This window comes from Eriocheir sinensis, chromosome 51 (genome assembly GCF_024679095.1).
Source record: "Eriocheir sinensis breed Jianghai 21 chromosome 51, ASM2467909v1, whole genome shotgun sequence".
NCBI classification, from domain to species: domain Eukaryota; kingdom Metazoa; phylum Arthropoda; class Malacostraca; order Decapoda; family Varunidae; genus Eriocheir; species Eriocheir sinensis.
The window spans coordinates 11,635,277-11,647,776 of NC_066559.1; the positions used below are offsets into that span (position 1 = coordinate 11,635,277).

Here is a 12,500-nt window from a genome sequence, read left to right on the forward strand (position 1 = left end):
GCAAGAGGCCAGTTGGTGCTTTTTACAAGGCAGTTCCTGTAATCCTAACCCCACCTTACCCTGCCATCATCCATGAATAATTTATCCAACTTCTTCTTTTTAATGCATCTATGGTGTATTTGCACCCCACAACATGACGGCCAAGTCTGTTCCCACTTCATTCACCACTCTGGCTTGGTAAAACCAATTTTGCCTCAAGTGTTTCTTGTTGAATCTTGAAATTTATCTAACTTAAACCATTGTTACATGTGTCCTACCTGGTTCTTTTTTGCCAACCAGAACCCCTTATTAATTATCCCTTTTATTAAACCCCTTTCATCCATTTATAAACCACGAAAGTCTCCTCGCAATTTTCACCTTCTCTAGGAGAGAGTGTGGATTTAAATGTTTTCCAGTCTCATCCTTTGTAAGACAAGTTTCTCACCCCTTGAATCATTTTTGTCATCCTCTGTACAGATTCTAACATCTTAATATCCATACTATAGTAGGGGATTCAGAACTGGCGTGCCACAAAATCGGAGATGAAGTCTTAATCCATGCTAAGTAAAGTTTGCTGATGACTTCAGCGCTCCTATTGCTTACGCTCCTTGAAATGGGAAGCCCAGCCACTCTGTTCGCTCGATTTTTAGCCCTTCCACGCATTGCCTTCAGGACGGAGGTCAGTGCGCTCTGCCAAGACTCCTAAGCCCTCTTCCCCATACTCAGACCTGCTTAGAGGGTGAGTGTCATTGGCGAGGAGCATTTGCGTGAGGGGTTATTCACCTACACTCAGAATCACTACACTTCCCAACATTAAATTCAACGCCACTTCCCCCGCCACAGACTCTGCCTTCGATGCTGACGTGATGGGGCTATAGGAACTATAAGTTATACCAAACAGTAAAATGTTACCGTAATGCTTTAGGCTTGCCGTCCGTTTTCTGCTGTTCGTTTATCAAAGCCCGACTTCCTTTCCCAAGCACAGGCTTTACAAGCTCTTGCCTCAGGTTATCATTATCACCATTTATTGGCAGTTATTATTAATAACATTATAATCTCATTAAACTGTGCAATGGTAGAGCCGAGAGTACGGTCACTAATACCCTAAGGCGCACCTCTCAACACTGCTATGGATAGCCTTGAACTGAAAGCACTCTAGCTGTAATGGTACTGTCTGTTCGTTAAGTCTCGTACTTCTCCCGCCGAAAAGGCCTTTATTGTAATGAGTCACGCTCAAGGTGGTGCTGTAATGTTTGCAATAAGACCTTGCAGCAAAATGAAAATCTGAAGAATACTGGTCTAAAGGATTAAGACACCTGCTGGAAAGTTGGTGTGAATGTACGAGTAGCAATTTCCTCCGTCCCTGCCTTTACCAGCGTGCTGCTAAAGGTGTAGTCTCTGCTTGGGAATACCTCGGTTGTAATTAGCACCCCGGCGGGAAAGCGTCGACGGCCGATGGCGATCAATGGTACTGAAGAGAGAAAGTGTCCAGGATGCAGCTCACGTCGTTGGCGGTAGTCTTCCAATTTCCCCGCCGGCCTGAAAGTTGAGGGAAAGCTTTAGTTAGAAGTTTTTCAAGTTTCACACTTTTCATATTTTGAGCACTTAAAGGGTCAGAGGCCAATTCCACATAAATCATCGTATAATAAAATATTAAGAGGTCATATTCCACCGCAAAAGTAATGCAACGTTCATTTAGGACCAACCTCTCCTAAACCGTATTTTTTTTTACATGTCAGACGTTTAATCGATCAGTAGAATCGTACACTAAAACAAGATAATATATATTTCAGTAACTAAAAGGTTGGATGGCCAATCCAGGAGCAACCTGCTAAAGCATAATAAAGCCGTGTTCCTTGTGTGACTAATTCAGATAAAAGGCGCACTGCTCTCACCAACTTGACAGTATGTCGGAGGTTCTTGAAATGGAAAAAGGAGTGTAGGACCAGTCAACGTTTTCTTAGCATCCTCAAAAGTAAGAAATAAAAAATATAAAACTTATATAAAGACAAAATCTACCACGCTGATTTTTGTTCTAGTTGCCTTTTTTTCTTTATGTACCTTTCACCTGCAGCACCATCTCGGCCACTCGTCCTCTGATCGAGTCGAGACAGAGAGAACCTGCCTCCAAAAAGACCCTGTGGCAGATGAGGGAGAGGAAGGTTTCACAAGTCATTATAATGATAAATCTGTTCCATAAAGCTACATCAATCAATCAGAAGGGCATATAGTTGGGGGCGTCACATCGCCCACCCTACGACGCCAAACCTGAGTGTTGAAGTTAGTAAAGAAGTTATTTAAGTTTCCCATGAAAGTACAGTTTCTTTAATTACTCCTCCAATACATTTTTATAAATCCAGAAGTTTAAGCTGAAATTGAATCCGTTATTTTCCTTTATTATACCAATTTCATTTAAGCACTTTAGATGAGAGACAGGTTGAACTTGAACTTCTAGTAGACGACGGTGACCTAGATCAGTGCATAGATGAAGCAGACAGCTACAGACGTGCCAGTCAAGAGAATTGGCTACGTGCAGATGGAGAAGTTACAAGAACTAATGAAGGCCAGTCAGATTGAATTAGGCTCTGATGGGAGTCCTTCACAACTGGCAAGTCACCTGAAGTAAGTTATCCAAGCTTAACTGCCAAAGTTTAAAGGAGATGTTACAGAATGGCAGTCCTCTGGGATCAGTTTAGCTCTCATATGACACAGAGATTCCAGTTATAAGCAAGTTTAGTTATCTGCGTCTCTGTTAGAAGAAGCAATCAGTAGTTCAAGGTCTCTCACATACTAGTGGTAATTACAGTATTGCTTGTGATCTACTGAAGGAGAGATATAACAGGCCTGAGAGAATTATATTTGCCCATGTACAGTCCCTTTTGAGTGGCCATGTCCCTGGGAAGGCCAAGGGACCCAAGTATGTGACTCAACTTTGGAGTCTCAGAAATGAGATACTGACAAACATCAGAAGTTTAGAGGCCCTAGGCGTGTCAGGCAAGCAGTGTGAAATCTTCCTAACTCCCATCATCCTGTTCCGTCTGCCCAATGAGATTCGTCTGAGTGGGCGCAAGGGTGTTGACATGAGAGTGACCTCGACTGGCTTCACGTTTCTACAACAAGAAATTGAGAGCATCGAGAAGTCAGAGGCCTTCAAGGACGTCACCGTGGGTAAGAGGGAGAGTCTGTCTTCCCCTGAAGAGAAGAAGAATTGGCAGACGCGGGAGCCTAAGGGAAAGGTATCATCCGCGGCTGCATTACACACATCTTCGGAAGGTGAGAAGCTCCTTTGTGGATTTTGCAACAAGAAACACAGCCTGAGAGATGCTTTGAGACCCAGAGACTTAGTGGAAAAGAACGTTAGAAAGAATTAAGACTGCTGGTGTGTGTTTCAAGTGCTTAGGCAAAGGACACATTGCTACAGGGTGCTATGCCAAGTGTCAGAAATGTAGAGGCTATCACCACCATCTCATTTATGGTGTCAAGATAGATACTAGTAAAAGTGAACCTGTAAGAAATGAGTCAGTAAAGGCAACTTAAGAACTAGCTGCTGATCATAGTAATGGAGAAGCAAGTAAGAGTCAGGCTACTAATTTGCTGGAATTTTATTTAATATATCAGTAAGCAGTAAGGAGACATAAATATACTGCAAACTGCTCAGGTGAGAGTTGCAGGAGCAAATGGTGTTCTTCATAGGGCCAAATTGTTGTTTGATAGTGGCTCCAGTAGGACATATGTCAGTAGTAGACTGTTAAGAAATGCAAACCCACATGGAACCCAGCAAACCCATTTCTTATTCAGTATTTGGAGGTAATAATTCCTTCATTATAAAGCAGTGCAACCTGTTTGATCTGAAGGTTTGATTGCAGTGATGCACCACACGTTAACAGCTGTAGAGACTCCAGTGATATGCCAACCCTTAGTGAGAACCACTGTGCCTGTAGGTATACTATGCAAATTTCCTGTGCCTCTTGCGGATGACTATCAGAGTGATTCCTATATGGATATAGATACACTAGTGGGTCAGGATGCTTACTGGAAATACATAATGTCTAATGAGTCTGTGCAAGTGGGAGGCGTAGTGGCCCAAAGATCATTGTTTGGCTTGGCATTATCAGGCTTCAATGCTGACACTAGTTCTAAGGTACCAGCAACCTCCACAGATGTTGGGTGTATTTCTAAAGTGTCTGATTATGATGTAAGCAAGTTTTGGGACTTAGAGACTATAGGATACAGTCCAAGGAATCAGATCATAAGTTTGAGTCAGATGCTGCCTTGCAAGAGTTTTTGTTAAAATGTTTCATATGCTGAAAGCAGATATGAAGTGTCATTACTGGAAAAGTGACTCCTTGAAAAGTGCCCCACCAACAAATGAGAAACTTAAGTGAAGAGACTAGATAAGTTACATGCCAAACTAGATAAAGATGTTGAGTTGAAACTGCATATTACAAGGTTTGTGAGGACTGGTGCAAGAAGGTATTGTTGAGGAAATACATAGTAAGGAGATAGTCTGTGAGAATCCTACCTTTTATATGCCTCACTGCCCTGTTGTTAAAGAAACTAGTAACAGTACCAAGGTGAGACCTGTCTTGATGCTTCATGCAGTGGGTATAATGGAATTTCACTGAATGATTGTCTCTTGAAGGGTCCTTCACTCAACACAGATTGAGTAGAAGTGATGATCAGGTTTAGAATATGGCCTATTGCTCTTACTGCTGATGTTACCAAGGCCTTTCTACAGTTGTGTGTGAAAAGACGAGACAGAGATGTCACCATTTCTTGTTGAGAGATGAGGATGAGATTACATGAGATTCCCATGGTTCCCTTTGGAAACACTGCCAGCCCATTTCTATTGAATGCCACAATAAAACATCATTTAGAGAAGTATCCAAGTACTGAAGTAATACAAGAACTGAAAGAGGATATGTATGTAGATAATGGCTGAGTGGTGCTGACAGTGTGGAGGAAGCTGCCTGCAAATATAGAGAGGCTTGTGAGGTTTTGGCACATGCTGGCATGCCTCTGACTAAATGGGTTTCAAACAGTAAATTAGTAACTTCCATGTTTCAGGATAAAGTTGATCTAGTACATGGAGGAGAAGGTACTAAAGTGTTAGGCCTACAGTGATGTAACACTTCGATGAGTTTTCTTTGAAGGAATAGAATTGAACACCCAGACTGAGTTGACATATACCAAAAGAAGCATGCTGAGCTTGATTGCCAAGATCTTGACCCTCTAGGTCTTATCAATCCTTTGTGATGTTTGGCAAAATACTTTTTCAAGATATTTGAGGCTGGGCCTCAGTGGGATGATAAATTGCCTTGCTGTGATGTGGAAGCATACAATTTGAAAGATGGGTCCTGATATGCATCTCTCAGGATTGGAAGATGGACAGATGTTATTTTCCTTTTCTTAAATGGAATAGCCTTACTGATGTAGAGCTCATGCCTTTGGAGATGCTAAAAAGTCAGAGAGAGGTTACAGTGCCTGTGTATATATCCGGTACTCTGCTACCAGATGGTGCCATACAGGTGGTTGCATTAGTCACTAAAGGCTAGAGAGTGGCACCGGCTAAGACTCATAACTCTGCCCAGATTGGAGCTGATGGGAAGGCTTTATTGTGTGCTAGATTAGTAAGCTTTGGAAGCATGCCCTTCATCTAAATACATGAATGCCAAGGTGTTTTGCTGGACTGATTCACAGATAACTCTAGCTTGGGATCAAGGTGACCCTGTGGAAGTGGAAAATGTTTGTTGCAAACAGAGTCTCAAGCAGAAATTCAAAAGCGTACTCCACCAAGTTCTTGCATCACTGCCCTGACATGAGAACTAGCTGATTTAGTTTCAGAGGTGTCTTAGGTGATCAGATTGTATCACTTAAATTGTGGATGTAATGACCATCTTGGCTAGCTGAACCCTCTTAGTATCAGTATGTGGGAAGGAAACAGAATCAATTTGTGCTAAAATGAGGAGTACAAGACTACTTGGAGGTCTTCCTAGCATATGTAATTGTAGACCCCTACTCCACCTGTGGTTTGAGTTTGAGAGGTGGGGTGACTTTAGTAAAGCTTCAACGTGTTGTTGCTTGGTGTTGAGGTATACATACAATTGTATAACACCTGGATAATAAAGATTTCTGGTCCACTTTTCAGCCAGTGAGTTGGATGATGCTAAGGTAAAGATGTTTTATCATGTACAGAGAGATATGTTTCCTCATGAGATTAAGGCTCTGCTGTGACAAGCCTCTTCCTAAACAAAAGTTGATTAATCTAGTCCCTTTCTAGATGATAAAGGTTTATTGAGAATCAGAGGTAGACTGGAAAATGCTGAATTGAGCTTGACTGTAAACATCCAATAATAGTTCCAAAATGTCACCTAGCAAAGCTACTGGTCAAGTTTCACCCATCTTTTTCTCAAACATGCAGGTGTTTCTACTATTGTATCTACCTTGAGAGAAAGTTTCTGATTAGGGAATTAGAAGAATTGCAAGACTGTGATCATGAATGTAAGATGCCAGAGACATGACTCCAGAGCTTGTAGCCAGCCAGTAGCCTCACTACCAGAACTGAGAGTTAAAGCTGCTCCACCATTTACAGTGACTGGCCTGGATTTTGCTGGTCTCTGTTTTGCTCTGATTTCCTTCTTAGAAATTTTACATTTTACTGTTCACCTGTGCTGTTGTCAGAGCTATACATTTAGAGCTCACTGACTCTATGAGTGTTGAGGATTGCATGCTTGCCCACGCAGATTCATTGCACGGAGAGGGCTACCTTCAGTGATGTACTCAGATAATGCCAAAACTTTTGTTGTTTGCAGTGGCAAATACAAAAGGGTTATGGTCACATATCTCCACACTGAAGTTTATAGTCCCCATTCTCCATGGTGGGGAGGATGGTGGAACGTCTGATAAGATCTGCTGTCAAGTCTGCCATGAGGAAAACTTTAAGTGTTAAGTATATTTCCAGAAGTGAACTAGAGACTGTACTACATGAAATAGAAGCATGTGTAAACTCAAGACCTCTCACTTGTAGTTGGGGATGAACTTAATAGTGCTTCTGCCTTTATCTCCTTACATTTCCTCATTGGCAGAAATGCTAGTACTCACTCTGAGTTGGACCCCAAACCTTCCTGTATTTCCTCAAGATCTGAGGAATAGAGAACATTTGAGAAACCAGACGTTAGACAAATTTGGAAGAGGTGGAGCTCAGATTATATTTCCAATTTGCCCCAGTTGTTAAGGGTTTCACTTCAAAATGCAGTATTAAAAAGATGACTTAGTCCTGGTGAAGGAGTGACAACATTCCAAGGCTACAGATTGGCCCCTGGGTTTGGTTGTAGATATTCTTCCTGGTCGGATGGTGTTTCCAGAAGTGTAAATGTGAAGACTTCCAGAGGAGTACTAAATAGGGCAGTTCAGAAGTTACATAACTTGGAAGTATCTAGCCATGAGTATACTGATGTTAATGAGACTGTCCAAGACTTACCTGAAGTTGATGCAGCTGTCCAGGGGTCCTCAGATTTAGTCCACTTCCTGAGACAGCTGCTGAAACCTGTACTGCTCTGGTAGGTCTGTTAAAGTTCCTAGAAAACTTGACTTGTAATTTCAGTTGAAGTTCAAGTTGACGGACCAGTTTTGAGGCTGTGAATTGTATTTCGTAAGTGATATGTATGAATAATTAAGGTTGATGCTTTATACCAGAAATACAGTTGTCATATGTAATAGAGTGCTAGACCTATGTGGGGAGATATGTTGAAGTTAGTGAAGAAGTTATTTAAGTTTCCAGAAAGTACAGTTTCTTTAATTACTCCTCCACATATTTTTATAAATCCAGAAGTTTAGCTGAAATTACTGAATCCATTATTTTCCTTTATTATAATTAATTTCATTTAGTTTCTGTAAATCAAGTTTTGTATTCTTATTGAACTGAGATAGGTATATATTTGCCTTTCGGGTTTTGTCTGTACAAGTTCCTGTCGTTGAAAATAAACACGATTCAGCAAGAAGAGCGAGACCTGCCGCCACCAGCTCCTTTCTCACCCTCCGTTCACCTCCAGATTTTAGCCACGGTGTTGATAATTTCAACACTGAGGTTTTCTCCGGCAAGTCTCCATGCAGGCCTCCTTCCCAACACTAGTACCTCATGGGCGTCCCCGTGGGTCCCTGTACTCAGGGCTGTAGTTTACTCTATAACAACTGCAACAAACACCAAAGATCACCTGAACTAGGCCTATGTAGTTGCCCTTTGCCCTCTCGTCCATCTTTCTTAGCAAGCTCGGCGCCATGTCCATGAAGCACAAGTTGATGCGTCGTAAGCCACATCTAGTGATTCGTCAATCTATAACAGAAAGTGAGCACGTTTATGACAGGCAGTCAGACAGGTTGAGATATGACAGAGAGGATGGCTGACAGTTGTACAAGCAGGAAAAAAGGCAGGCCTGTAGGTGTAAGTAAAGGTGTGTTGTTAGTCTGTTCCAAACAAACAGGTAACAAGATAACGGGAAAAAAAGACGTGTGACGAAATCGAATGAACTGCAGTAGTATATCTTTTTGTGTATTTCATTGAATCTTCAAGTGAAATTAGCTGATGAGGAAAGAAACGTGTGACGAAAATAACGACCAATAATACTAGAGAATCATAAGACAGCTGTATATTCATGGCAGAACTCACGGTTTGGGGGAGAATTGTGTTGATAAGCCTCCGTCTGATGTCCATTGGGATGGAATAATAGCTCTTCGAGGCGCACAGGTTGGCGACGGCCTTCTTCACCTGCATGTTCGCGTTTTAGATAAAAGGCCTGAGGTTTCAAACTCTTCACCAAATGATCTTCATACATGTGTCGCTCCCCCTAGATGTAACTATATGCATTGCCAACGCTCCTACCCCTCTCTCATCGTTCCTTCCTGACTTTTCTTCTCTTTCATTATAAATTACATATATGATGCAGAAACACATCACTTTACGTTCTCATACATTTCCCTCCCTCATCCTATCATGTTCAAAAGGTTTTATTATGTTTCCTCGTAGTAGTACGATCTCACTTCCTCTTCCCGCTGATCCTATTGTTTTTTCTCTCGTTTTTCAAATTTCCTTCAATCGACCACTTATAACCCTCAAGTGTCACTGTACATCCCTACCACCTACCTTTCTCCCTTCTCGCATTTATCATATTTTCTTAAGGCTACTTTTGTTTTGTATACCTCCTCTCTCCTCCCTGCTCTCCCAGTCTCGCTAGTTTATTATTTTCTATGGGCCTAATGTACACTATACCATCCCCTACTATTTTGTTATCCTTTTATTCTAAGTTACGTATTCTTTCGTTCTCGTATCCTCCCTTCCTGCAGCAGCTTAATCCATATCTTATAATTATTGACTTATTTAAACATTACATTTCCATTTTTCCAACTATGACCCTGTGTCACTGTCTTCCTTCGCCGTCATATAATCAACTCACTCGTATGCGACGATGACACGCCGGTATGCTGTAGATTTCATTTACGTAAAGGCTATTGATAACTTCCTCCAGGTTCTCACCGTCGCCAATGTTAAGATTGCTCTTCGCCCAGTCCGTCAGCTTCTCATTAAATGCCCTGCACTGTGAAAGGTTGAACAGGAAGAGTTAAAGAATAGTTCAAATGGAAGGAAATGTCATTTTTCTTATACAGGAAATTTCAGACGTAACCGCCTCCACTTACCGCTGACCACGACAAAGCTTCCCGGACCTCCTCAAATACATCAAATATCTCGGCTGAGTTCACCTTGAGGCATCGTCGAAGGACATACACTTTAGGAACGCCTTACCACTGCGTAGGTCTGCCGGCCTCAAAGAGGTTTTGTCGTAAAACAGTTTCTTGGCGCCTAACAAACACTAGAAAAGAAAAGTATGTAGTACTATAAAATTTCCATGATCTTAATACCCAACAAACATTATGCTGTAACCATATTAACTTTTTAAATATGTCCTCCCATGCCGACCAGAGACCACCAATCCATGCAGTTCTAGATGGACAGGGTTTGTTGTGATTGTGAATTAAACATTAACTTCCATCTCTTTCAAGAGGAGTCAAGACACCTCTTTCCGAGATTGACCTCTTTTGGCCTCTTGTTCTGTTTTCTTTTATTGAAGCAGCGTTTGTGGTTGTTTTGTTCTGCTTCTTTGTTTGTGCCATATTACATATGGAAGGTGGAGGAAGCTTATTTTGAGTTGATTTGTAGAGTGGATATAGAAAGGAAAAAGACCGTATATTGAATATTTCCATTTTCTTGGCGCGCTTAATGAAATTTGAAAAAAATATGGTATGGTGACTGTCAAGTGTTGAAATATCGAATTATTTGAAAGACGTTAATTGGCTTTTAAATTTTGTCTACACTTTCTTGATCTCTGACCTGTATTGATCTGTTGATTTATCCTTGACGGGACCTGGTGGCTTCATGGGTATATGCGTTGATCGGCCCAGGAACCTAGAGGTTGCGAGTTCGATTCCCGGTTCTTGGTGGCTGCTTGGTGAGAGAAGTTAGCTCTTTCTTTGTGACCGTAGCAGAGCTAGGATGGTCTGAGCTACCTTGGTAAACTGAGGGATTATCAAAACCCTGTCAAAGGTTTCTCAGTAAATATGATATGATTGCTCATGAGACTAAGGAATATACGGACTAGTTCTCACCGCACTTGTCTTTTCACCAACCACTCATTAAAAAGATATGAGGGAGAGCTGAGGCGGCTTGGCGCCAGCTGCCGTCTCTCGGAATAAGGACAACGGGATCTATCTACTTAAACTATGTCACACAGTAAGAATAATTCATTTTATCTTTAGAACACTAAAACTCACAAAGACAGACGGCACTTTCCTAAACACTTTTTGAAGATTCCGCGTATAGCCCATGCGCACTGATTTTAGTCTATCGGTCATTGTTTTATGTGGATACACAAAGGGTGCACGATTTGGATGTTGCTTCTATGGAAAGAGAAAGTAATCGAGCTCCTGCTCTACCCAGGCAAGGTAGATCCCCAACATGTCTTCACTTAACTTAGCGAGGGTGCTGGCGCCGACGGTACTATTTTGGTGATAGGTAGGCGCTCCCTCACCATGGCTGGAGACATCCTCCATGTCTGTAGGTTAGATATCTGTAAGGGAAGGAAGTTTACCAGTGATCCTCTGACCGTCTCATCCTCACCATTGCTTTTCTCTTGTTTTGGCTGTTGCACCTATCATTATTATTATTTTATTAATGTTAATATTATTAGGTAGCAGTATTGTTGTTATTATTATTGTAATTATTATAATTATTATTACTCGCTTGGCTAGTAGTAGTATTGTTATTTTAAGTAATATTATTATCATTATTGTTATTATTATCTGTAGTTTTATTATTATTATTATCAGTAGTAGTAGTAGATAGTAAAATAGTAGTAAAAGTAGCAGGGAGTAATTGTGATAGTTGCAACAATATATAACTTATATAGCAATGGAGTGTCTTTACAGTCAGCGTAAAATGAAACAAAGTTACCATTTCCGGCCATCACTAGCATCTGGTAAATGGTCATTGGGCTGTATGGAAGTTCATATTGGCCAACTTGGCCACACTGAGGAGAGTTGGCGAGGACTGTTCGCGGGAGGCAGGTACTTTCTGTCTTTGGTCTGACGAAGGGCTTCAAGTAGCTGCATAACGGAGGTCATCCGGAACGTGTCGCTCTGTTATTGCTAACTCATGTTCGACCTCAGGGTTGCGTTCACCTGGCGGGTGGGTCAGCGATCTTGGATAAACGTTTTTCTTGTTTTGTTTTTTCTCGGCAAGGTTTTTCCTTCCCCAATGCAACATCTTTGACTTTTCTCTAGTATACTTATTATCTAAAATCATTGTATCATCATACTGTTTTACATATATTATTTAACTTGCACAAACAGACATAGATAGATTGACGAATAAATGTGGAGAGAGAGAGAGAGAGAGAGAGAGAGAGAGAGAGAGAGAGAGAGAGAGAGAGAGAGAGAGAGAGAGAGAGAGAGAGAGAGAGAGAGAGAGAGAGAGAGAGAGAGATAGAGAGAGAGAGAGTACTTTCTAAATGAGTATTGGCTTGGATACACCTTTGGTATTGAAAACAAAAAAAGTTTGTCAGACCATCTCAGAAACATAAGTGAAAACTAAACCATATAATATTTATCAAATTAAAAATTAAAAATTTGTATTCAATCATATTACTTCTGAAGGAGGTTAGATTTCTAATGAAAATGTGAGAAGCAGGTTGGGTCCCGAATGTATTAATGTAATGGTGAGCAGAGGTAGATAAGAGGTAGTATGTATCGGGTGAGGGGTAGTTGAGAAGAGTATGGGTGAGGGTAGTTACGGAAGAGGTATGGGTGAGGGTAGTTAAGAGTATGGGTGAGGAAGCTGGGCGAAGAGTATGGTGAGGGAGGAGAGAAGAAGAAGAGTATGGGTGAGGTAGTTAATGAAGAGCAGGTGAGTGGGTGAGGGATGGAGAAAGACAACGAAACACATCAGGTTAGAGTTGGTACAGATAGACTAAGGA

The 12,500-nt window shown here is 41.3% G+C and overlaps 1 protein-coding gene across 1 annotated transcript in view; it reads right to left on the bottom strand.

Moving 5' to 3' along the window:
- Nucleotides 1-7,069: 7,069 nt before the first annotated feature.
- The window catches only part of LOC126982434 (uncharacterized), a 34,035-nt gene continuing 28,604 nt past the window's right edge, over nt 7,070-12,500 (bottom strand). Inside the window, exon 5 of the mRNA XM_050834479.1 lies at nt 7,070-7,120. Within this exon, the coding sequence (XP_050690436.1) occupies nt 7,070-7,120 (51 nt within the window). The remainder of the gene's footprint in view (nt 7,121-12,500) is intronic.